This window comes from Mandrillus leucophaeus, unplaced genomic scaffold (genome assembly GCF_000951045.1).
Source record: "Mandrillus leucophaeus isolate KB7577 unplaced genomic scaffold, Mleu.le_1.0 Scaffold536, whole genome shotgun sequence".
Lineage (NCBI taxonomy): Eukaryota > Metazoa > Chordata > Mammalia > Primates > Cercopithecidae > Mandrillus > Mandrillus leucophaeus.
In genome coordinates this window covers 2,168,311-2,193,485 of record NW_012105764.1, presented here as the reverse complement: position 1 = coordinate 2,193,485, position 25,175 = coordinate 2,168,311, and the positions used below count along the sequence as shown (strand labels likewise).

General features: G+C 42.7%; 2 protein-coding genes across 3 annotated transcripts in view; both read right to left on the bottom strand.

Annotated features, from left to right (window-relative positions):
* Nucleotides 1-1,168, bottom strand: part of POU4F1 (POU class 4 homeobox 1) — a 2,122-nt gene extending 954 nt beyond the window's left edge. The window contains exons 1-2 of the mRNA XM_011997301.1: nucleotides 911-1,168; nucleotides 48-233 (exon numbers count right to left, since the gene is read on the bottom strand). Coding sequence (XP_011852691.1) covers nucleotides 48-233; nucleotides 911-1,033 — 309 coding nt within the window. The 5' untranslated portion in view covers nucleotides 1,034-1,168. The remainder of the gene's footprint in view (nucleotides 1-47; nucleotides 234-910) is intronic.
* A 10,862-nt stretch (nucleotides 1,169-12,030) lies between these two features.
* RNF219 (ring finger protein 219) overlaps nucleotides 12,031-25,175 on the bottom strand; it is a 43,665-nt gene continuing 30,520 nt past the window's right edge. For both annotated transcript variants that reach the window (XM_011997298.1, XM_011997299.1), the window contains one exon: nucleotides 12,031-14,877. In XM_011997298.1, the coding sequence (XP_011852688.1) occupies nucleotides 13,335-14,877 (1,543 nt within the window). In that variant the 3' untranslated portion in view covers nucleotides 12,031-13,334. The remainder of the gene's footprint in view (nucleotides 14,878-25,175) is intronic.

Sequence of the window (25,175 nt, the reverse complement as noted above, 5' to 3'; positions counted from 1 at the left end):
TTTCTTCCCCCTGATCGCAAGCCCTGAATATATGCTGTCTCTTATACACATCTAGATGTGTATAAGAGACAGGTGGAAGTGGACGTGCACGGCACGCTGTTCATCGTGTGGTACGTGGCGTCCGGCTTGAAAGGATGGCTCTTGCCCTGGGACACGGCGATGTCCACGGCCGCCAGCGCCTCGGCCCGCGCCAGCAGCGTCTCGTCCAGGCTGGCGAAGAGGTTGCTCTGCAGCTGCAGGCGACACAAACCAAACCAAACCAAACCAAAAAAAAAACCACAAAACCAAAAGAGCAAAACAAAACAACAGAAGAAACACACACACAAGCCGGAAAGCACAGCATGCGAAGGGCAAACACAAAGCAACCAAAGTAACAACGGGGTTGGGGGCAGCGGAGTGCGGGAAAGACGGAGAAGGGGGCACATTGGCGACCAGGCAGGGGGACAGACGAGAAGGGATAGGAGCCGTGGAGAGGGCGACAGAAGTAGGGAGAAAGGGGGACACAAGAACACATTCCGGGAACGGGCGTGGGAGACGAAAAAGAAGGGGGAAAAGAAGAAGAAGAAATGGAAATGTAACTCGTAGCTGGGGACCCGTGTCACACACCCGAGCACGCACAGAGACCGCCTTTCTGAGGCATGAAATTAACAGAGAAAGTGCAGGGAAGTCGAGAGTCCTGGCCCTAGCGCTCCCCACTCCGATCGCAGGCGCCCGACGCGGAGGCAGAGGCACACAGGAACACGACATTAAGCGCCGCCGGACAAAACGTGCCTCGCAGCGGGATTGCTCTACACCCCCTGCCTGCAGTTCCCCGCACCGGGACCTGCACACACCAGCCCCCGACATGCAGCGTCTCGGAGACGGGGAGGGGCGGGCGCGCGGGCCGGGGCCGCGGGCGTGGGGCGCTTACCGGCGGCGTGGGCAGGCAGGCCCGCCGGATGGCCTCGGAGCTGGAGTGCAGCGACGGGTACTTGTGCTCAGGGAGGGTGGGATGCATGGCAAAGTGAGGCTGCTTGCTGTTCATGGACATCATCGTGGCGGCTTGGCATGTATATCCACAAACACTCCGAAAGTCCGCGGGAAAGTGCGTACGCGGGCTCACCCGGCCTCCCTTCCGAGGCTGCAGCCGCGGCAGTCGCGGCGGCTGGTGGTGGCCGCGGCGCAGGCTGCTGCTACTGCTCCTGCTGCTGCCGGGCTCTCCCTCTGACCGCGCAGAGCGCCGCGCGCCGGCCTCGCGGTCCTGCTTCTCCGAGAGCTCTAGCCCCGCGCGCCGACGGGATGCACTCCTCTTACACCTGAGCCCCACTTCTCGCGGCCGTCCTGGGGAGCTCTCGCGAGAGCTCGCGCCCCACCGCGCTGACAGGCATCAGCTGTCTCCGTCTGTCTGGCGCGCGCTCTCCTTCTCGGCGGCGCCGTGCGTCTGCGCGCGCGCGCGCTCGTCCGGCCGCTACCGGCGCGTGGGAGCCGCTCTTATAGTGACCACCAGCAAGTACAGCGCAGGTGATGCACCTGTAGCTACCCGGGCATGCGCACTGCCCGCCTCACCTTTCCCACCGCGGTCTGCAAAGATCAGAAAGTCGAGCTATTGTCTAAGGGTGGACACCTTTTAGAAGAAAAAAGACGAGATGAGCGCACGCCACTCTGTGTGTTTTTTTGTTTGTTTGTTTCTTCCCCCTGATCGCAAGCCCTGAATATATGCGCATTACTTAGGCACTCCTCCTCTCTGGGATGCCTAACAAGCTGTTATATAATGTATACAGCTGGGCATTTGTATGTTAAATTATGCCCGAGCATTCCTCTGTATACAGCATAAATAACAACACAGAAATGCAGAAGGTGCTGTCTTTTGCTGCAAGAACCTGTTTCTTTCAACGTTTATAAATAGGTTCCTGGAGAATAATCGCGGTGACAGACGTTTGTTTGAAGCAGTCAGACGCTATTGATTTCCATATAATTTAATTTCCTCGGCATACTTTTTTTGTTGTTGTTGTGAATATAACTGTGTCAGGCACCGCCAGTGACAGCCACTTAGGAGCCACAAGGAGCGTGTGCTTTCTACTCGGGAAAAGCTGTTGAAATGAAATTGTGCATTTTTCTTATTGTTTGTCTCCTTCAACTGTGTACAAACCCACGTTTCAAACGAGCTCCGGGTGATCTAAGGCTTCTAGTAATCAAAAGGAAAAAATAGTTAACAGGGTGTAGTTGGGATCCTTCCTCCCCTCAGCGTACACACACACACACACACACACACACACACACTTTATGCTGGAAACTCCGGGAAAACTGCTTCAGAGAAAAGGGAATAAGATGTTGAAAAGAAAACTTTCTTTTCCCTTCCATCGTTTTGGCTTTTCGCCTCTTATCTCTGCTTGCATACACACACACACACACACACACACACACGCGCGCGCATACATATTTTTTCAATAGAAGACAGATCAAGCTAACTTATAGGAAAGCTTGATTCAAAAATATTAAATCAAGCCAATTTGAAAGAACGGGTACAAGCTCTGGTCCAGTTTTTAAATTGTTAAAACATTATTGTGAAATTAAGACCTAAAAAGAATAAATCAATTAGCCAACCTGTTATATGGCCCTTATGTGGCAGCAGATCAAAAGCCTCCCAGGGGAGCCACAGTTCAGGTGCGAAAGTCCCCAGAGACCGAGCACTTGCTCGCGGTGATAATAACCTAACAGCCCAGATGTTATCACATCTGCAGCAAGAGAGCTGGAGAGCAGCAAGGGGCTGCTTATGGAAAGCCGAGATCAGATACATAATCTTTTTGGTCTCTCTCACACCAAGGAGGTCTGTATTTCCACCAGAGAGCAGATCTCGTTTCTATAAACCTAAATTTGCGTTCCCGTGGATTTTATCTTTCCTCTGCACAAACGCATGTGTATTTAGCGTACCCACTCACCTACTCAGATTCCAAGAAGAGCCCACAGGCGTCACGATGGCTTTTTTTTTTTCTTTCTTTTCATGTTCCCCCCCACCCCCTCCCTTCCTTCTAGCTCCAGAGGGAAGTGAGAAGGATGTTCACTTGCTGGTGAGAGAAGGAGCTGGCTCCATCCATTATGCAGTCCCCTGGGAGCGCTAAATGCAACTTTATCTCAACTGGGAGTGGACGATGAGCAGGACGTCGCTAGAGGGAAAGAGTGAGTCCTAAGGCAGTCATCACACCGGCAGTCCGGGCTTAACCTAATCCTTCCTGACACCCCTGGTGGCAGTTCCCTGCACTCTCTTTTGAGGGGAAAGAAAAGGCCCCCACACAGGGTGAGGGCCTGGAGCCTGCTCCTCCCCTCTCAAGGAAGCGCTGGTCTTTAGGGACCCTGAAGGGTACAGGGGCGACAGAAAGACAAACAGTACAGGTTTGTGGCCGGGTGGGGCCTCTGAGAGCGCAGTAAGCTCCTGAGTACCCAAAAGGCACCTCGGTTCGCCCTGCAACCCTGGGAGGCTTCCAATAAACCCTCCAACCCTGGGAGACTTCCAATAAACCCAGCGGAGAGATGCCAGTCTAGCCTGAAGTTAGGAGTTGGTCCCACCAAGATTTCCTTCCCTATTTACCTCTCTTTTGACAACAGGAATACCCCACCTTGGGGTGAGGACAGATCTTTGCTCGGGATATTGGGTGTTTTGATGGGACCAGAAATATGAGGGCGGTGGGTACAATCCTCCCTCCCCCTGCCACCATGGATAGGAAGCCCATCTAGGACACATCCAACTTCACTATGGCACTTAATGCGGGGTTTGTCACAGGAAAAGTACCCCACCAAACAACGCATGTGTGTAGGAAGGAAGAGAGGCCAGTTTCAGGTAGTCTGGGGAAGAGATGGTGGCCTAGGGGCTGTTCAACAATCCAGGGCTGGTTGGAGATTGCAGGAAGATGCTTGGGGGAGGGTGGTCTACATTCTCCTTAAAAAAGAGGGGTGTGTTTTCCCCAGGCAGAGCTGTAAATTTTGATTCCAGCCTGTTCTTTTTCAGGAGCCAATTATTTCACTCCTCCCTCATTAACTTGCTACCTTATCTTCCTTCCTCAAATGCCTGCTGAGCAGTAGTCTGGCCCAGTACAAGACACTGGAGATAAAATAAGGTATACAATATGAGTACCTGCCCTACAGGACGTGACAGTGTATGTGCGTGGGGCAGCCACGAATAAAAGGCACCTATGACACAGTTATAACAGGTGTGATGAGAGGGACGTGCATAGAAATATGGGGCAGATGATCCTTGGACAGTTATCACGCCTCATCCTTGTTGGTTCTCAGCCTCAGGCTAAAGAATGGGGCATGCCGGCACATCTGCAGGCAGTTCCCTGGACCATATCAAGCCTCTCCCTACTTTCCTCCTGGTGCATAAAAGGAAAGGGTGGTGGGCTTGGGCTCAGCTCACCCATACGTCACTGTTTTGTTTTCCTGGTTTGGCAACTGCTGTAACTCGTTGGCCCCTGCCTGTGCTAATGATACCCACATGGGGTCTGAGTCTTGGCATAGATTTCTGGGCAATTTTTTTTTTCCTTCTTATTTAATGACCAACACAGATCCCCTCCTCCTCCTCATCTCATAGCTTTGCATTTTATCAAGAGAAGGATAATGAATGCACAGCTATTGATTTCCAAGGAATTTCCGCCCCCAGGGACAGGGAGTCTATCATCTGGATCAGAGACACATTTCTTTCCCTCATTAATTAATTTTCTCCTCCTCCTTTGGCAGGCCTCACTTCCCGTTTCCTTTGGCAGAGCCCTTTTCCCGAGCTAAGGGAGCAGACCTTCGCTGGTTGGCGTGAGGACTGGCGGGAGAGGTTTTGTGCCAGGATCCACACTGTCTGGTGTGAACCCTCCTCATCTTTGACCTGAACCGCCACCTTCCCATCCTCCACTTCTGGAGAGCTCGCCTGACAGCTGCTGTCCACCTGGGCACTGACTTCCTCCTTCCAACGGGGTGCGGAGAAAGTTAGTATTTGACTCCTCAGCCACCATTTGTCCCACCTTCTCACCTACGGGGTTTGAATCTGAGTTGTCTGTCGGGGTTTAGGGACTCAGGATAGGGCCTGAGGGATGTCGACATAAGTGTGTGGAGGTTGTGGGTACACAGGGGAGAGCGCCGGGCCCCTCGCTCCTGCTGGAACCCGGAGTTCTTGCCCCACCTGCAGGCCCGGCCACCTCGGGTCCCGGTGGTCGAAGCCGGAGCTATGTTCCTCGCAGGCTCGGGAAGCCACATTGTGCGTAGGCAGTTGTCTATTTTGAAAGGAGGCACATTTCACCACGCAGCCAGCACCCTGCATTCAGGGGAAGCCCCCAGGGCCCAGGGTCTGCCGGCTTTAGAGTCCACTTAGGTTGTTTTAAGCACGGGTGAAAGGGCAGACAGCGAGGGAGCAGGATATGGGTAAGAGCTTCGGGTCTCGAAACAGGGGATGCTCTTGGGCTGTCCCGGCGCCCTCGGCTCTGACACTCAAGGGTGGAATGGAGGAAGGAATGGAGAAAGGAATGGACAAAGGACGGTGGAACTTTCGCTTCCCCTCTGGACCGCCTTCCCAGAGTCATGCCCCAGCTGCTTTGATCCCAGTGTCGTATTGCTACTCGCGCATCTTGGTCTGGTACCTCCGGGGCGATGGCTACTGGGCTCCTCGCCGGCCTCACTGGGGGCCATCGGATCTCCTCCCGTCCAGTCCCGGGACTCAGCCCAGCGCTGAGATTGGAGTTCCCCCGGGCCGCGCTCCAGGTGGCTTAGGCTCGGACATTTCCCGGAGACCGTCGTCCTCCCTTTCTGCTTGGCACTGAGGAGCTCCTGCGGCCTCTCTCCTACCCTAAACCCAGAGTGGTTGGCGGTACTGGGGCCCTTCGTCATCTCTGCTTCTAGGGCTCCCAGCTGGGCATTCAGACTGGGCTCCAGCTGAGACCGGCAGAGGAGGTTCTCAAGGAAACCGGTGGGAAACATACTATTTTCTTTCGTCTGGTAGTTTAAATGCAACTTCCTTTGGGGACATTTTCCTGGACGTTAACCAGCCCACCTTGAGATGTCGTTGATGACCTAGCAACCCAGATGATGCGTCCCAGGAAAGTTCACTGCTATTGTCACTCTTGACGTTATATCTATAGATACAGACCTATGTATGTATCTACATCCTAATCTCTCCGTGGACATGAAACGCACCTACCTTGTGAAAGCCCTACGGGTGACACATGACTACTACGTCTCTGTCCCAACAGGGACTGGGCCTCCCCTGCCTAATAGTTGCCAGGAGTTTCGCAACTCAAGTGAACAATGTCTTATGGCTGAACATGGCCACGGACCCCTGTGATTTAGGTCCCAGGAGGAGCAGAGGCATCCCCGCCCCGCCTGGGCCCTGATCAGAGGCGCTGCAAGAAAGCGCTGATCAGAGAAGGGGCTTCCAGGTCCTGGGTCAGAACAACAAAAACAAACGAAACTCCACAACAGACACGCCTGCCCATGATCCCACGCAAAGACACGGGAAGTTCTGTCGCCTTCCCGCTCCGCGGATAGCCGCCTGCTGGCTGCTGCCACCAGAACGCAAGGACGCCCCGGGTGGAGGGAGCTCTGCGGTAGTCAATGAGCAGCAGGGGACCCCCAGCCCCCACAAGCGCGGCTTCCAGGACCTGGAAGCGGGTGCCTGTCGCTCTCCGCAAGCTCTGCTCTGCCTCCAGGAGCAAGATCCCCAAAAGGGTGTGGAAGCCGGGGAGAAAACCGCAAGGACGCGAGTCCAAACCCGAGAGTGCGGAGCTGGGTCCTGTCGCCGGGCTCCAACGCTCGCCGGCGCCGCAGCCAGCCGCCCCTCCTTCCCGCCGCCCGCACAAATCAAAGCCCCTTGCGAGGGACTGGGAAATAGTTGCCTTGTCATGTAACACATTGCCCTGATTTATTATAAAATTTTAACGAAATCATGCATATTTTAACAGCCTTTAATCACTGCATGAAAATTTAATTCATGGACTGTAGCGCGTTTAAATAAATGAAGTGTTAATTCATTAGGATTAATTAATTTGTTAAAGGATTGTGTGCAAGGTTAAGGTGGAAAGAAAACTCTTTGTTGGTTTCGCGTCTTAATCGCCAGGTTTCACGAGTAGTAATAAAATGAAAGGAAACCGCAGAGCGGGACGTTCGGGTGGGGCTTGGGCGGGACCAGCCGGGAGCGCCCTCGAGAAAGTGGGAAAATCGGGATGCAAGGGCCAGGGCGCTTCTGTCTTCCCAAGACTGTGGATTGGGGTTCCGGTGGGGGCTGGAGGGGAAGGGAAGAGCGGGCACCGGCGGCGGGAATCTGAGAAGGCCGAGTTCGCTGGAATCCCAGGGAGAGAAGAGGACTTAGAGCAGAGGCTAGCGGGCCGGACCCCATCTCCCCACCCCGAACACAAAGATGACCTGATGGGTTAGGCGAGGTCGCCCCTTCCTTCCCTCAAAAGGTCAAGTCTCATCTTAATGGACAGATGATGGGCCAACTCGCCACCGCCTAAGCCTTCCAGCGCCCAGGGAGCCGCTGTCTCGCCATCAGGCCGCCGACTCAGGAGGTTGGGGCAAGCCCAAGAGCCTCTGGGGACTCTGAGAGGCGGCGGAGCAAAGCCAAACGTGTAAACCCAGGCTGGAGCAATCCGGGAAACCTTTTTTCAAATAGGAGCCCTGATGTTAAGGAATGGTTTCTTCAGCACCTCTTCTGAGACAGAGGCTAAATAGGCGCCCCCACCAGCACAAACCGACACGCAGGAGATGTCCTCCTCCGCGCGCAGAACTCTTACTCACCCTTCAAGACCCAGTACGAGAGTAACACCTCTGTGAAGACGCCAGACTTTCTCACTGCTCCATGCTATCCCCAACAGGAGCATTTTTCTACTCACAAATGATGTAAGAATCAAAATGCATTAGAATTGCATCCCCCCACCTCCCAGTAAGTCTGAGTAAACAGCCAAGACAAATCCCTTGGGAAAAGGATCTTTATATCCCCAAATTCCAAACGTCACTTAAGGCCCACACTTCTACACACCAATAAGCTAATATTTATTAGAGAGGGTCTGCTCCTTATTAAGACACAACACTTGGAATCTAGGATAATGGAAAGAAAAAGACACAGCAGGTCTAAGAATCTGCCTTGTTTCTCAAGTGGAGCTGTAACTCAAGGCATTCTAGACTGTCTCAGTCATATAAAACTGAATATCGCCCTAACTTGCGCTCCAGGTGGGTTCTGTAAAGAAATCTGCATCTTCACAGATGCTTCCTAGCTGAGTGGGGTTCCGAGAATTAGGCAATAAATGTTCACTGTGCACTCTGAGATCATTGCTTAAAAGGTTTTCTCTCTGCCAAGTATTAAAAGGATCAGGTTACATCGTGATAGGCAAAAGCTGTGTTGTAGGACTCCCACAAATGGGAATGAAAGACCTTCTTATGAGGCTCTGGGAAACCCTTCTAATCTAATAAAGCACATCCCATAAACAGTTAATCTCAGTTTGATTCTCTTTACAAATATCATCCAAAGGTACAAAAGAGGGAAAAATCTAGTGTATTTCACTTTGAATCACTGAAAACCATTCAAATAGAAACAAGAAGTTCCTGAAACATCATAGATTCAAGACCAAGTTATCTTTTTCAGTAGTTTTTTCAAACCAATGTAGATGGCCAAGAGATGATTGGGAAACAAAGCAGACTCGAAATTAAGGGACTGTAAATCTTACTGTACCATGTTCTTTTTTGGTGTGTCAGCTGACTCCATAAAACAGGAAAAAGACTTGTCATTTTTGGATGGAATGATTTTAAAAATAAAAGATGAATACTAAGTCATGACCAAAAAACCAACAAAACCACTAGCATCCTGTCACATTCCCATAGGCAATGAATTTTAAGCAAAAGATGGTTTTCTAAAAACATGAACTGTCTGCTTCCTTGTCATGAGTGCATCTTTTTCTATCATAGCCTTAGTGAAATTAACCAAGACAAGGTTAACTTAATCTAAATGTCAGAGTCAATGTGAATCTCTTAAGTAGCACATACACAACTCCCACCATTGAGCTTGTTTAGTAGTCAGACTCAGGAACTAAATGCTACTGTAAAAGAAACATGCTAAACCCAAGAGGTCCAGGCTGAAGTGAGTTGTGTTCACACCACTACACTCCAGCCTAAGAGCGGGACCCTGTCTCAAATGTAAAAATAAAAAATAAAGAAACATGCTAATACTTCCAAAATACTTTAAAAATAATGCTTGGAAAATTTCAAATCCCTTTATCCTTTGGTCTGTAAATGTGAATTCTTTATTACATAAGGGAGAAGAGAAGCTCTAGAGCCACAGACCCAGCTCCAAGATATGGTTCGTATCTCTTCCAGCTGTGTGATCACTCTTCCTCGATTTGTTTTTCTGTAAACTGGGGACGACAGTACTTGGTTCATAAAGTTTTAAGAAGGGATTAGATGAAATAAGAAGGGATTAGATGAAATAGAGGTTAGCTTAGCAAGATACTTAGTTTTAGTATGAGGTATTTTTGTTTTTTGTTTTTGCCTGGAATGTGTGTACATAGTGGATACATTTAAAAATCTACGAAACCACTATATTTGCCATGACATCACATTATAGAAAAGTGGTAAAGAGTGCAAATGAGAATGTGTGATTAAAATCAAATCCTACACAGATTAGACCCTTTAAATAAATGGCACACATTTAATATACGGAATACCATTTTAGGGAGAATGGAGGGATGCTTCTGAATCATAAGCAGCGGGAAAATACCTTAGTCCAACACAGATGCTCTCACCTAGGTTAGTCATTAGTAAATCAAGTTACACACTCCAGATATCCATGTCACAGTGTCAGTGTGTATTTGGACTAAAAAGACATATCCTTGATCACAGACAGAACTAGAATGAGGCTTACCCCTTGCCTTAGACCGTCCAGGCTGCTATGACGAAATGCTTTGGACTGAGTAATTTTTAAACAATATAATTTTATTTCTCACTGTTCTGGGAGGTCCAAGATCAAGGCACCAGCAGATTCTGGTGAGGTCTCACTATCTGCTTCAAAGATGGTACCTTCTAGCTGTGTCCTTTCACATGGCGGAAGAAGCAGGGAAACTACTCCAGACTTTTTTTTTTTTTTTTTTTTTTGCGCGACCTCTCTCTGTCACCCAGGCTGGAGTGCAGCGGCACGATCTCGGCTCACCGCAACCTCCACCTCCTGGGTTCGAGCAATTCTTCTGCCTCAGCCTCCCGAGTAGCTGGGATTACAGGTGTACGCCACCATGCTTGTCTAATTTTTTGTATTTTTAGTAGACAACGGCGTTTCACTGTGTTAGCCAGGATGGTCTTGATCTCCTGACCTCGTGATCTGCCCGCCTCGGCCTCCCCAAATGCTGGGATTACAGGCGTTGAGTCACCGCACCTGGCACCAGGCCTTTTTTTTTTTTTTTTTTTTAAATTAAGGGCACTAATCCCATTCAGTGAAAGCAAAGCCCTCATGAACTAATCATCTACCAAAAGCCCCACCTCAGTACTATTAACTTGGGTGTTACAACATATGAATTTGGAGGAACGTAGATTTAGATCATACCACCCCTAAATTTAACCTGTGACACAAAAATTTTAATTGCTACATGTGAGTTTCTAATATGTAGTCATATTATCGAAGACATTTAAAGTGCCAATAGCTCTGAATGTATCCATTAGCTTTAACATATCAGAAAAATGATTGGAAAATATGTAACATAAAAAAAAATGCTTGTTTTTTTTTTTTTTTTTTAGACAGAGTTTCCCTCTTGTTGCCCAGGCTGGAGTGCAATAGCGTGATCTTGGCTCACCGCAACCTCCACCACCTTCAAGCGATTCTCTTGCCTCAGCCTCCTGAGTAACCAGGATTACAGTCATGTGCCACTACACTCGGCAAATTTTGTATTTTTAGTAGAGATGGGGTTTCTCCATGTTGGTCAGGCTGGTCTCGAACTTCCGACCTCAGGTGATCCACCCACCTCCGTCTCTCAAAGTGCTTGGATTATAGGCATGAGCCACCATGCCAGCCTTTGGCTATTACTTCTATAAGTGGAGGGCATGATTCTTCAAATTACAAATGTGAATTGTCACTTTTATGGTTTCATTGAATCATCAGTCTATTATAACAAGGGTCAGCAAGTTTGTCTGTAAAAGACCATATAGTAAATATTTTAGATGTTGTAGGTAATATGTAAACAAATGAGTGTAACTGTGTTCCAGTAACTTTATTTAGAAACAATGAAATGTGACTTTAATATAATTTTCCTGTGTTATGCAATAATCTATGGATTTTTAAAAACCACCAAAAACTGTAAATTCCATTTTTTGCTCACAGGCCTTTCAAGGGAGATTTTTATAAAATACTAAAATGCATAAAATTCAATTTTATGATTGACCAGGTGTGGTGGCTCAGCACTTTTGGAGGCTGAGGCAGGAAGATCACTTGGGCCTGGAAATTCAGGACCAGGCTGGGCGACATAGTGAGACGTTGTCTCTGCAAAAACTAAAAACATCAGCCTGACATGGTGTGTCCCTGTAGTCCCAGATCTGGGAGAGTGAGTGGGGAGGAAGGCTTGAGCCCAGTCCATCCGAGGCTGCAGTGGGCCATAACTGCACCACTGCACTCCAGCCTGGGAAATAGCCACAGGCCAGATTTGGTCCATGGACCCTAGCTTGTCAACATATTATAAAATCAATTAAGACATGGTAGTTTTTTTGTAATCCCATCGCTCTGGGAGGCCGAGGAAGGCGAATCACCCGAGATCAGGAGTCCAAGACCAACCTGGCGAACATGACGAAACCCTTTCTCTACTAAAAGTACAAAAATTAGCTGGGTGTAGTGGCAGGTGCCTGTAATCCCAGCTACTCAGGATGCTGAGGCAGGAGAACTGCCTGAACCTGAGAGGTGGAGGTTGCACTGAGCAGAGATCGTGCCACTGCACTCCAGCCTAGGTGACAAGAGTGAGATTCTGTCTAAAAAAAAAAAAAAAAGTAGTTTTTCCCAGTCTTTATAAGTTAATTCAATATATGAGACAAAGAATCATCATCAACATCAAGGAATACAGTGCTTATGACATTCTTTATTCAATTCACATAGAAAAGCATGCAGTATTAATGTAAAACAGTATAATATTAATGTAAAATGTTCAGTGCACATTAAACAGCATACAAACCCATTTTTAAAGGCCTATATAGGCATACCAAATATGTTTAGAACAATACACTTTTTCAGAGCCTAAATTAAAAATTGTGCTTACCTCTTACCTATCCTCACCCCCTCAACACTCTTCACAGAAAAGTTTTGTCATACATAAAAGATATTCTATCAGTCAACTGAAACCTCTTTTTCTTAAGTATGGAAAACACAGCAAGCAAAAATGCTACCATGCATAGTTGCCACAAAGAACAGTAACATGCAAACAAGAAACATATTACTCAAAAGAAAACTCCCCTGGAATGTAAGGGGATCAAGAACTTGGCGATGAGTTCTTTCAAACCTGTACATCTGGAACAATGAAGCTATGATGTTTTAGATTCCTCTAAACCCAAGTGCTCCATGCCTTCTTTCTATAGTATGCTAAATTTCTGATTTTACACACATACACACACACACACACACATAAAGATGAGAAAATATAAGCTACCTAAAACAAATGTTTTCATATAGAAAATGTATTCTTTCATACTAGCAGAACATTTTCACAAAACTGGACAAAACACAATGCTAAAAAATGCAAACATACGCATAAAACCTAAAAAAAAAAAAAAAAATTAAATCAATATTGGACTAAGGTTAGAGTGCTATTTCTCCATCACAGCCCTGCAGAAAAATTAGGCCATCACTGAACATAAATAAAAAGGGACATGTAAAATAATTTCCACCCTAGGAAACACTTAAAGAAACTCAAGTGTCTTACTGAGCAGTGTATAGACAACACTAAAAGTTTTATTTAAGAAATCCAAGTTCTGAAGACAAGTGGGGCTTATCAACAGGCCACTGTATCTGACAGTTAAATAATATTTTTTAAAAAACAATGTACACCTAACTGAAACACATATCAAATTCAGTAAAACAAAACAAAACAAAACAAAACAAAAAAACCCAACCCCCAAACACAAAAATGACCTCCTCCCTAACTTCTCTGGTCACAAAGACCCCCAAATAAAAATGAAAAGACCAAAATCTTTTCAATATGAACAAAAAGCATTCTGGGTACAGGTTAATCCACCATCCTGACTTGATACTTGACTAAAGATTATCAATTCCAATTTGTATAGAACTTTTCTGAGGAAAAAAGGTAACTTTAACAACTTTTCTATTTCTCTCAGGACAAAACTACAAATGACACCTTTCTAATGAGTCAACTTTTAGTTGCTTTTGATGGGCTGGCATTGGAAAGGCTGCTCTGGATTTTTCTTTTTGTTGATTGATTCACATTTTTATTCCTCTTTTCAGGCACAAAGGAAGTAGACCAAGGAGACTGAAGGTGGTTATGAAGACTGTGCATCTCTGAGGACATCTTAAACAAAGATGACCCAAACCTTTGATCTTCAAATAGTCGATGTGAACTGCTTAACAAAATGCCCTGGGAAAACTCTGTCTGAAACAAGCAGCTTGGGGGTTTGATTTCATCAGTTACTGGACAAGAACTGGAATGGAGTGAAAAATCTTCATTCATTTCTTGGTCAGATGGAGAGAGGAGAAAAAAAGAAGTGGGTTTCCATTCATTTCCATTTTCTAACTGATCATTAGTTAGAGAACCTTTGGAAAGGTTTAGCTTAGTTTTTTCTTCCAACTTATCAGGTTCCTCAAGAAATTCACTGCCTTGAGATGACTTTGATAACCCATCCAAATCCAGTGACTTAAAACCGTTATTACAAGGGCTCTTGCTGTTGTCTGACTCTGACATCATAGAATCCAACTCAGAGATTTTGTCAAGGTAAGCAGCATCCATCGATGCTTCACTGGATGTTCTTGTCCGGTTCATTTCAAAAGAACGAATAGAATTCAACCTCTTGGATATACATGAGCCTGATTTCTCACTCAATTTTGAAGCTATTTCGCCAACAGAATTTGCTATCGTGGTCCCCTCTGAACTTTCAAAATCTAAGTTTTGGGCATAGCTTGTGGAACAACATTCCCAAAATCCTGTCTTTGGGGAAGAAAAACATTCTGATTTCTTTTCATTTTCACTTCTACTTATATCATCTTCTGAAGAATCTTTATTAGAAACATTTGAAGAATCACAAAAATCATCAAACACCAATTTTCTGAGATGGTTTGAGTGCTTTTTGGAACCTCCTGCTTGGACCACAGAGCTCTCTCTATTTTCTGGAGTACTGAGCTGAAGGCAACTAAGGGACAAAGGAGTACAAGGAGCTGGAAGATCATAAAGTTCTTCATCTTTGTAGGGCACACAGTCACTTGGTTTATTCCCCCATTCTCTTTCCAAATAAGTATCCATACTTGTATCTGTCACATCTAACATTATTTCTACCTGTTTTTGATATAGGTCTTTGTTCTTAGAACAGTTAATTTCTGCTTTGCTGGTACTTTCCTGCCTTGCAGAACTGGTGTCACACAGTCTGCTGCTGGAAGGCTTTGCTAGGTGAGAAGAACTGGTGGTGGATGAGCCGGGCTGCTTTCTGGCACTATCGCCTTGATTCTTTGATGCCACATCCTCCTCACTGCCTTTGCTCCCTTTGCCATCTGCAGAAGGTGCTCTCCGGCAAATGGAATTCATAGCTTCCTTCTCTTCACTTGAATTTTTTAGCTGTGCAACTTGAGATTCTAGTTCCTCTATATACTTATCACTTCGTTCCAGGGCTTTCTTGAGGCGATTGTTTTCACGCTCATACTGTTCTACTTTGGACTGAAGAGCAGCAACTGCAAACCTTCCAAACCTACAAAGAATGGAAAGATAGTTAATCTTATAACTCAAGCTTTTTTCTTTTCAAGGTTTGAGAGTGCAAACTGTCCCAGGCTATTCTAATTTCACCTAACAGTGACATTTCAGATCACTCAATGAGTAGGGCAAATGCCAGATGTATATTTGCAAAAAAAGGTTTCCCCACTTACATAATAATAAACATATGATAATAATAGCAAAACATAATAAGATATTTTTGTGGTTGAATCAGACTAGTGGTAGCAGACAGGCAGAAACGTGCTGATGATTTCCTCTCGAAGAGCTGGCTCTATCAATTCAGCTCATATATGCATGAAGAGTTATCCCCTAAAACAATGGCAAAGATTTATGATAACATTTGAACAGTGGTCTGCATCTTGAAATATTTACATTCAATCATTTTCCTATCATACAGCTGTGTTTTACAACACATTTCTTATACAATGTCACCTTGTCAAACATAAAATGCCAATTTGATATTCAGAAATCTTAGCATTCCCAGGAGAGGTGGTTTTAAATACTTATTTGGGCCCTTTCAATTATAGCCACCCTTGATCTGAAGCTTTTCAGAGCACTGGCCTTTAATTCATGGCAGCACTACTTATTTTTGGCATTTTACAACTGTATGGGACATCAATCTCATTTCTTTCAACTTTGAAATACGAAGTCAGTGCTTGTGATTCCAATATACTAGGCAAAAAAAAAAAAAAAAAAAAAATTGTACACTTTCTGAAAGAGAACATTTTGGAGAGTGACTGAAAAAGAATTCCTTTATTCATAAAAACATCTACTCCTTTTACTCAGGATTATCTTGCTTTTATTTCCATCAAGAATGAGTACTGGGTTAAGCTCAAGAAACAATTTTTGAGTACCTAGTATAGGTTAGGTGGTATATTTGGGGCTGGGAACCCAGAGATAAAAAAGACTGTCTAGCTCCATGGGACATAAAATATCTACCTTAAATTCAATCTTATCACCAAAAAAATTTCTATCTTTCAGGAAGCTTCTTATGAGCCAGTAAATAACATAAGCCTTACGTTCTAATCCCATGAAAAATACCTTATCTCCTCCAGAGTTCTTTTCCAAAACCTATTCTTAATCATCTTTTTGATGATTTATATATTGGCCCATTTCTAAGAATTAAGGGATTGTCTGTTTGGAGGAAGCTATGAGAAGGTGACTTTCAAAAATTATTTTTATCTTTGGGTTTATCTTTTTCTTCCTTTTTCCCCTAATTTAAAAAATAATTACAATTAAGAACATGTATTTAGTATTAAAAAAAAAAACTACAAAAAAAGCAGACACCAATAGCAATTGCCCCTCTTAGAATCAACCACAACATGTTTTCAACTCCTACTTAATGCCCATCACCTCCTAAACCACTAGCCCAATTCACTCCCCATCTCAACCCCTACATTATCCCTGCACTCTTATCACTGAAGGAAAAAGCAGAGGCAAAGGTAAATATAGAATCATAAAATCTCAAGATCAGAAAGGGCTTTAAAAGACATGATTGCTGAATATTGATCTACTCAACTGCAATTAACTGAACCCCCAGAGAGAGCACACTCCCTTCAACTTCTAAAAAAACAGCAAAAACCACAGGTATAACAAAAACAAAAGCAACTATGATAACAAGCCTTCCCATTTTAAAGACAAAATTTACTACTGTATTTGGTTAAATGAATGATGGGAATTTTTCTTCTTTGTTAAAAATTTTGGCTTATAAATGTAGTACTTCACAGAGTTGCAGTTCTGTAAGAGAACTTTTAAAAAGTGAGCAAAGACCTTTCAGTACATTAAGTACAAACGTTTGTGAGTTCCTGATTGTAGCTACTCTGGCATAATCAAATAACTCACGTTTTGAAATGGAAAAACTGTGTAGCATGCTTATTTAATGCAAATAAGCAAAAGTGACAGCCTTACATTTGCTTACCAATATACATTTTTTCAAGTAAAATTTTTTTATAATAAAGTTTTTATAATAAAGTTTTTTTATCTCCTCAGATAAAAAAATCAAATGACTTAAAAATCAAATAATGCTACTAAATAGTAAGTCAGTTGCAACCAAAGGATATCTTTGGGAACTCAGAGGCCTACACACAGAAAGACCAGTCAAAAATAAAGAATGCTTCCCAAAATATTACCAGCTTCTTGTTTCAGGGTTTTAGCTTGGAATTTCAAATATAGTATCATCTTAAGATACTGTATTTGCCTCTTTTTTTTTTTTTTTTTTTTTAGAAATTATGTTTTTAAAAGATGCAACATATGGTTTGGAGTTGAAGTCAATGAGAGCCCTAAACATAATTTTTGTGTTATTTCAGAGAGAAACAATAAAGGCCAGTAGCAGATCACATATGAGAGGGACAAGCAAGCAGAAGTCACTGATGGAGTTAGGCTGTTTTCTAAAAGGCCACTGCCCCTAATTTCCCTAAGTTTCATTTCAATACTCTATAAATCTATAATACTTTCAGTGATCAGGCCCTTCTCCCATGCTAATAAGGGACCTGTGCTGGTGGGCAGACTGACAGATATGTATATTAAAAGCCATGCAACTGATCAATTAATCAATTCATGTAATTTATTTGCTTTCGTTCTCCCACGTTAGAATAGAAGCTCAAGGAGAGCAGGTAGTTTGACTGTCTTATTACATTCACTGCCAGATTCCTAGAATAATTCCTTGTTGTTGTGTATTTCTTGAATAAAAGTCATTCTCTTACTTTAAGATACACTAGTGCCTTACACCGAGACAGGGTTGACACCACAGGATAAGTTAGAGGTCCTTGGCCTTCTTTTACATGTTAAGTATTATGACAGTCACTGTATTACTAAACTAAACATGTCTAGTTTACTACATTTGACTGTTGACTTTATTTCTCTGACACCCAGGAAAGCAACAGAGACTGACATATATACAGTAGAGCTTTTTTTGCTACAGGCTTGGCATTCTATACTGCTCTATCCCAAAAACCTTTACCTTAGTAAGACTGCAAATAGATGAAACTCTTAACATGTGTCAGGAGATTTTCAGCTTATCCAAGGTAACTATATTAAATGTGGCAAGGGGCAATTTACCTTATTATAGAGAAATAACAATTAGGGATAAGTATCTGATGCTATACTTCCATAGAAGACAAGGAGGATATGAGCTTATTTATCTTTGGGTTTTAATATTTTTGTATTCACACTAATTCTAGATATTTCAAGTACATAACACTAAATGAAGCTATGCCAAGGCAAGCCAGAGGGATTTCTAATATCATTTGCCATACTTCCTCCTTTTCTTCAGCAAATTTCAAAATGGTGTATTTTTATAAACATTCCATTAGAGACCAAAAGGCTTTGATTTTCAAAGTAGCAGTGATGGCCAAAGGCTTCATTATGCCAGAAAAAAACACTGTACAGCAGTTCAGGAGCTACAACTGATATCAGAAGTGTATTCTGCCAGAATCTAACAGAAGCTTAAAGGATTTTTCAGCTTGCAATATTAACTGATACATACATTCTCGATGAGACAAAAGGATGAGAGTTCCCCTTGTCCAAATAGCTAAAGAGATACAAGATCATTTCTGTCCCTAGTAGAAGAGAAATGGAAGTCCTATTGGTACGAACTTTGAGGTAGTATAACTAAACTAAAGAGCATCTCTAACAACAAAAAGTTCCTAAGACCGTATTTTCTCATAGTCTATCAAACAGAAAAACAGGACGTGTTTGAAGAAAACAAATGTGGTAAAAGAATACCACACCTGAGTACCAAGAAACTAATCAGCTCTAGTGCTATGCTACTATCCTTGAGCAATTCACTTTGCCTTTCTGGTTCTCAACGACAATTCCAAAAAAATGGGTAAATGCAGCAAGCCCAGTGGGTGGCCAAGACTGCCAAAATTCAGAAATGCCTTCTTGAAGAGGAACAAGGTAGGGGACACTGGGGAAGTCAGTCTACTTGCCTCATCAAACTTTGACTTTATATGTTTTCCTTACTTGGTAGCTGAGGTAACGAAAGAAAGTGAAAGCTATCTTTGGACCTGGACCAGCTTTTGTGGTCTGGCCTGACAGGTTTTCAGTGTTGATATCCTTGCTTTATATGGTTTCAATATGTACAAATTTCAGTTACCATGGTTTAATTTACCAGTCACCCAACAACGTGATTCAAATTTCAGTTACCACACAATATTAATGAGTAACTGCATGAAGTAAAACCTTCACTTCTAGCTTTTCAGTTCACAAAACACTACATAAATAATAGACGTGCTTCATGATCAGTGACCCATCAAGTTACTTCTTTCAAGGTCAGTCAGTGATTAGTCACTGTGCATCTACCTGTTTTTCAGTTAACATACAGATAGCAAAGTGTGCAACTGGGCTGCCTCCTTGTCTCCCAGTAAAAAACCCACATGACGTTTTACAAAAACAGTTAATAAAAAGACAGAACAGGTCAACAAAGATGAAGGTATAACAGAAATAAACAATGATAACACTGGAAGTGAAACTGCAATCAAATGTAAATGTAGTTATGGAAGAAATCACTGACTGTGAGAATATTACAACAATGTCAGTTCATTCAGGAAATTCTAGATATGCCAGAAGCACTTTGGAGAGGCAAACTTATTGACACGGATGAGAAAAGTTGTGGTGAAAAGGATGAAGATGTCTAGAGAAAGTGACAGGCTGACAAAACACTTCACACTAAAGCAATGTGGAGCTCTTTCATGACATCGAGAGCACAGGATAAAATGCTGGAAGCTGATGCAAACTTAGGAGTGTGAAAATTCATCAAGGTATCAGAAATGATGTTAGCTTAATATCATAAATTATATGAGAAGGGAAGCACTATTCAAATTATTCTCCAGAAGTTTTTCACAAAAAAACTCACTAATTCTCAATATTTCTCATGTTTCAAATTTTACTGCATAAATATTAATGTACTAAATATTAGTTTTACTGTTTTTGCCCATCCATATACATATATAATTGACAATAAGAGTTAATTGTTTTGACGAAAGTTTCTAAAGGTCATCAAACAACTGCGATTTTTCCCATTAATTACTAAGATTGCTTTGGTCCATGGCTCATGTCTGTAATCCCAATGCTTTGGGTGGTGAGGCAGGAGGATGGCTTGAGCTCAGGAGTTCAAGACCAGCCTGCGTGACATAATGAGATCATGTCTCTACAAAAAAAAATATTAGGCACAGAAGCATGTGCCTGTAGTCCCAACTACTCACAAGCCTAAAGCTGGAGGATCGCTTGAGCCTGGGAAATGAAAGGGGCAAGTGGGCATCATAAAGTAATAGTTGATATGGGAGAAAATCAAATAAATTTATGTGAGTCTCAAATATTTTTCTTTAAAGAACTGCCACTTAATCTGAGACAGAATGATCCATTCATAGAGTGGATTTTATTGTGGACTTGCCTGTCTACATAGCCGCAGTAGCTTCTCATTTCCTGAATTTCAGAAATATTACGAAAGTATCTTTTTTATTTTAAACACAGAGAGGTAAGGTTTCAGAGAGAAGAGCTTTCCATCTGCCCTTTCCTTTCTTAATTATATCTCCCAATGCACAACCTACCAGTTTCAGATTCTCTGAGTTTCCTAACTCCTCTTTTTGATTACACTTAATAAGTGAGTAGCCTTAACAGGAGCTCTGTAGAAATCTGAGTTTTGACAGAAGTGGGAAGAAAAATGAAAAGGTCCTGGTAGTGGTATCTATCTCGTGTACATGTGTGCAGGGTGGGTGGGGCACATTTTAGGAAAAGTAGACAGGGAGGACCAGAGCTGTAGGAATATCAAAACTGTATTAGGTGGTGGGGGAAAAGGTTCAAAGCCTCTGGCATCCCTTTTCTCTCACCTGCTTCCTATGGATCATTTGTGCATTACCCACCCTTATATATGTGTTGGGAGGATAGAGGGGAAACATTCTGTCTTTAAACTACTAGGGAAGCTTTGGGAAGCAACCCACACATTTATATTGTTGCTGAGCTGTATAATTTGCCAATGTTTCAAGAGAGTTTTCTCTTTTTAAAAAGAAGCTCTCAGTTACAAAACTGCTACATTCCTAGGAATTTGTTAATCATAAAAGTACTATCTATGGCCAATCCTAGTCACACGTGTTAGTTCCACAAAAATGTTAAATGAGATATACTGAAAGAGAACTTTAAAAAAAAAAAAAAGGAAAGTGAACTTTTGGCTGGAATTTACCAAAAGTAAATGTAACCAATATATCTTTAACTTGTATAACTGACTACTACTGACAATGATGATGACAAAAAGAAGAGCAGCTGCCATAGTCATTAAGCGTTTACTTGGTATCAAGCAGAGTGCTATATGCTTGATATATTATTATCTCATTTAATCCTTGCATCAACTTTATGAAGCAAGATCCATTATTCTTATTTTAAAAATGAGAAATGAGAAGCTTAAAAGGGGCTTAGTGGCAGGAATAGGATTTGAATCCAAGTCTTTCTAACCCCATACACCATGTTTGAAACCATATTAAATACTGGAGCATAAAGTTCCTTCTTAAATAGTATCAGCACCTATTTAAACTTCATATCAAAATATAGACTAGATTTTTCTAGACACAATGTGTATACAAGAGTCAGTGAACTAGCATCCTTGTGCTATTTATTGGTACATACATTTGCTAATAAAAACACAGAGGAAATACAAAGATTGTAGGAAGACGTATAGTATGTATGCACAAATTCAGTAAACATTTATCAAACCACCACCATATTTTAGGCACAAATCCAATAATATTTTGAAATTTTAAAAGATCATTTATTAAAGCGGCCTTGCATGAAAGTATAGCATTGACAGATCACCCTGGTAAACGACAACCCAAATATTTAACCAGAGATATAAAGACTAAGTTTGAAACAGAGCTGAAAGCATAATAATTAAATGTGCTATGTGTAGAAACTATGTATGATAAACTTGCCTAGCTCATGTACAATCAGCAGGTATCTTCAACTACAAGTAAAAGATGTTTTTAATATGAAATGAGAAAAACTAAATACAAAATTTCAAGGTCTAAACATCACATGGGTTATTTATTTCAGGGTATAATTAAGAGAAATAAAAAAAATACAAGCTACATTAGGTTGCATCTTAGTTTTATCACAAAACAGAAAGGTTCCAATATTTGTAAGAATAAAAAAATGCCAGAATTTTCACCCTTAAAGACGAAGTTGATAAAGACAGGGGAACAAGACAAAGAATTAGGTCCTTGCAGTAATTCCTTATCCCTCCATCTTCTAAAAGTACCATTTAAAAATCAAAGTACAGTTTGCTTTGCAAGTTTTCAAATGAAGAGCAGGGTTAATAATTAATAGCTCATATTTACACTATTTTACTCACTTATTTTTGAGACAGGATCTCATCCTGACACCCAGGCTGGAGGACTGGAGTACAATGGCATGATCACAGCTCACGGCAGAACAAAATTTTAAAGGAAATTCTTTGTGTGTTTATCTTATTAAACCAACTATGCATTTATAGTTAAAAACTGTGGTGACAATTCTAGCTGAGATACCTTAGAAATTAATAAAAATGACCTGAGTGTTGAGCAGCATATGTGAACTGAAGAGGAACAGACAGGTCCCTTTTGTGGTTAAGCCTCTAATAAGGGCTGACCCACATAGTATTGGGTCAGCAGGTGGATAAGGAGAAATACAGAACTAGACTGTGTTCCATGCTGGCCAGTTTCATCCTACTTGCTTCTACGGCAATTGGGACTTGGTCTCTGGCCTTCTGTTTGGAAACTGCAACTAGTTAGCCTCCATTTCCAAGGCTTCTTTCCTTCTCTCTGGGCAGCACACTGGGCAAAGTTGCTCAAAACAGGATGCCTAACTCTAAGTACTACTTTCTCTGCATTGCCTGTGAGGACAGACTACTCCTTTTACTGTGGAATAAATTCCATTCTATTTGACAAATTTATCTCATTTTGATTCCAAGCAGAAATGCCCTCATTTTCTCCCCCAGCTCCCTTCAACCAACCAAGATCAGCCTTGAAATTTGCATGACATTAACAGGGATCCTAATCTGTCATGGAAAGGAGAGAACATTAAGACATCCTATTTCATATCTTTTTATTTCTAAGAGAAATAAAGGACTTACATCTTTTCCCAAAATAAAATAACCTTAACAACAAAATCTCAATACTGTGAGTGCAACTACTGTTGAGTGATAAAAAATATACTTAAAAATCTCTGGATTAGTATCTACCTGTCTATACATTTTTCACCTTAACTAAATTATCTCTTATTTTCTCTCAGCATGAAACAAGATCTGAAAGAAAATGAAACAAAACAAAAAACTGATCTAGATACCCTGTAATTATTACTCAGATGGCAGTTATTGAGGACTAATGTGTGCTCAGGGGCTATGAAGAAGGAAAACAAAGGAAGTAGAAGTGATCATTCCTCTTCTCAAACAGTTCATAATCCCTCTGACAACCTTACTGCTTAGTCAATTAGCATGCACTGCCGCCTCCCCAAGTACCTTATCAATACAATAAAGACAAACTGACAGAAAACTGCAGTACCTGTCTATCCCCAATTAGCTGAATATCCAGCGAAGGGTCCCTCAGGCAGTCAAGGGGCCTGAGTGCAACTGGCTGTCACAGTCTGGCCCCAGGGTATCATCAGACTCCCCTGACAGTCTACAAGTTCCCCTTCTGAGAAAACCAAAGGGCATAGCAGAATCAGTCATTGGATCAGGCTACGGTCAAATACCAGGAATCACCACATTTGTCAGAGAAGAATCGTGAGAAACAAAAAAGGCCAGAATAGGTCAAGAAGGGACAACAGCAGAGCCAGCCAGAGCAGCGGTGTTGATGAGGAAGCAAAAGGTTAGAGCATTACTACCACATCCTGAGACACAGTTTAGAAAGAGCAGACCTAGGAACTGGAACTGCACAGTTCAGAGTCAGCATGGAGCCAGGTAAAGGAAGGAAAATCTGGTTCAAGTACATAGATGCAGACAAGAAACTCAAGACTTAGCCAGGCAAGCCCCTACTATCACCTCCTCTGTTTCTCTTTCTAACTCTGATTCTCTGGCATAACTTAAAGAGGAAAGTTTCCGGAAATCCTATGCTCTAATTTGGCGAAAGTTCCAGAATCTCTGATTTCCTGTTCTCTTATAAATCCTTTGTACTTTAAGCTTCAAGTATTAGAGTATAAGGACACTTCCCTTCTGTAAGACTCCATAAAAGGAAGATACACACACATATATACGTATTTTGTACAAATACACAAATGTGCATTTAAAAAATATGTCTTGGTACCAAGGAGCTGCCAGATTAACTGGATACGACAGTCATGGAACTGATCAATATACAACATGATCATTAAAACAATAGGGTAGAAGAAGAGTAATCAAAAGAACAAGAGGAAAATGCTACCTCTGGGAAAATTATGGAGGGTCTCACATATAAAGCAACAACTGGGCTAGATCTCAAAGGATAGACAGGGATTAACCAGGAAGAATAAAAACGAGAGAGGCTACTGTGGAGAACCAGGGAAAATACAATATGATGAATGTGGGCCCAATGAGAAATTCAGCATAGTCAGAGCAGAGCAAAAGAAGAGAGGGGATAGAGAAGAGGCAAGGAGATTAAACCGAAGTTATATAATAAAGACCCTTTTATACTAGACTAAGAATATTGGGGCTGGGCACGGTGGCTCACGCCTGCAATCCCAGACTTTGGGAGGCCGAGGCAGGAGGATAATGAGGTCAGGAGATCGAGACCATTCTGGCTAACACAGTGAAACCCCACCTCTATTAAAAATACAAAAAATTAGCTGGACATGGTGGCGGGTGCCTGTAGTCCTAGCTACTCAGGAGGCTGAGGCAGGAGAATAGCATGAACCCAGGTGGCGGAGCTTGCAGTGAGCAGAGATGGTGCCACTGCACTCCAGCCTGGGTGACAGCATAGGAAAGAAAGGTAAGCAGTAGAAAGGCTGTTACAACAGGCTAGGCAAGAAATAATATGGATCTAAACTAGTGAAAATGAGAAGATGGATTACAGAGGCATTTTAAAAAGGTAGGCTACAGAGAACACACTAAAAAACACCAGGTGTGATATGAGAAGGAGTGGAGAAGCACAGAAGATTGAGGTTTTAATCTTAGGCAACTAGGTAAGTATTAAAGTCATTAAGAAGGACAGGAACAAAGCAAGAGGATAAATAATCTTTTGCATGGGATGGGGGATTATGGATACGATTTTTTAGATATACAAATTCCCCCATCCCACCTCTAGCCATTTTATTTATTCTAAAAAAAGAAAAAAAAAA